The sequence below is a fragment of the Plasmodium fragile genome, assembly GCF_000956335.1.
Source record: "Plasmodium fragile strain nilgiri unplaced genomic scaffold supercont1.91, whole genome shotgun sequence".
Classification (NCBI taxonomy): domain Eukaryota; phylum Apicomplexa; class Aconoidasida; order Haemosporida; family Plasmodiidae; genus Plasmodium; species Plasmodium fragile.
The window spans coordinates 57,537-58,461 of record NW_012192671.1 but is presented as its reverse complement, the minus strand read 5'-3'; the positions used below and the strand labels follow the sequence as shown (position 1 = coordinate 58,461).

General features: G+C 49.6%; 1 protein-coding gene across 1 annotated transcript in view; it reads right to left on the bottom strand.

The window, feature by feature from the left end:
* The window catches only part of AK88_05066 (uncharacterized protein), a gene marked incomplete at both ends in the record, with an annotated part of 10,218 nt that overhangs the window by 5,432 nt on the left and 3,861 nt on the right, over positions 1 to 925 (bottom strand). The window contains one exon of the mRNA XM_012482668.1: positions 83 to 919. Coding sequence (XP_012338091.1) covers positions 83 to 919 — 837 coding nt within the window. The remainder of the gene's footprint in view (positions 1 to 82; positions 920 to 925) is intronic.

Genomic DNA, 925 nt, shown 5'->3' with positions numbered 1-925 from the left:
CTTTCCTGGCCTCTTCAGCTTTCCTGGCCTCTTCAGCTTTCCTAGCCTCTTCAGCTTTCCTAGCTTCTTCCTCCTTTCTAACCTGTTCCGCTTTCCTAGCTTCTTCCTCCTTTCTAACCTGTTCCGCTTTCCTAGCTTCTTCCTCCTTTGTAACCTGTTCCGCTTTCCTAGCCTCTTCAACCCTCTTAGCCTCTTCTGCCTTTCTCACTTGTTCTGCCTTTCTAACTTCTTCAGCTTTCCTAGCCTCTTGAGCTTTCCTGGCCTCTTCAGCTTTCCTAGCTTCTTCCTCCTTTCTAGCCTGTTCCGCTTTGCTAGCCTCTTCAACCCTCTTAGCCTCCTCCGCCTGTCTAACCGCCTCAGCCTTCCTGGCCACTTCCGCTCTCCTAGCCTGTTCCGCTTTCCTAGCCATTTCTGCCTTTCTAATCTTTTCAGCTTTCCTGGCCTCTTCCGCCTTTCTAACCCTTTGTGCTTTCCTAAATTCTTCCGCCCTCTTGGCCTCTTTCGCCTTCCTGGCCACTTGCGCCTTTCTAACTTCTTCTGCCTTTCTAACTTCTTCCTCCTTTCTAACTTCTTCTGCCTTCCTAGCCTCTTCAGCTTTCCTAGCTTCTTCCTCCTTTCTAGCTTCTTCCTCCTTTCTAACCTGTTCCGCTTTCCTAGCCTCTTCAACCCTCTTAGCCTCTTCAGCTTTCCTGGCCTCTTCAGCTTTCCTAGCCTCTTCAACTTTCCTGGCCTCTTCAGCTTTCCTAGCCTCTTCTGCCTTTCTAACCTCTTCAACTTTCCTGGCCTCTTCCGCTTTCCTAGCCTCTTCTGCCTTTCTAACCTCTTCAACTTTCCTGGCCTCTTCAGCTTTCCTAGCTTCTTCCTCCTTTCTAGCCTCTTCAACTTTCCTGGCCTCTTCAGCTTTCCTAGCTTCTTCCTCCTTTCT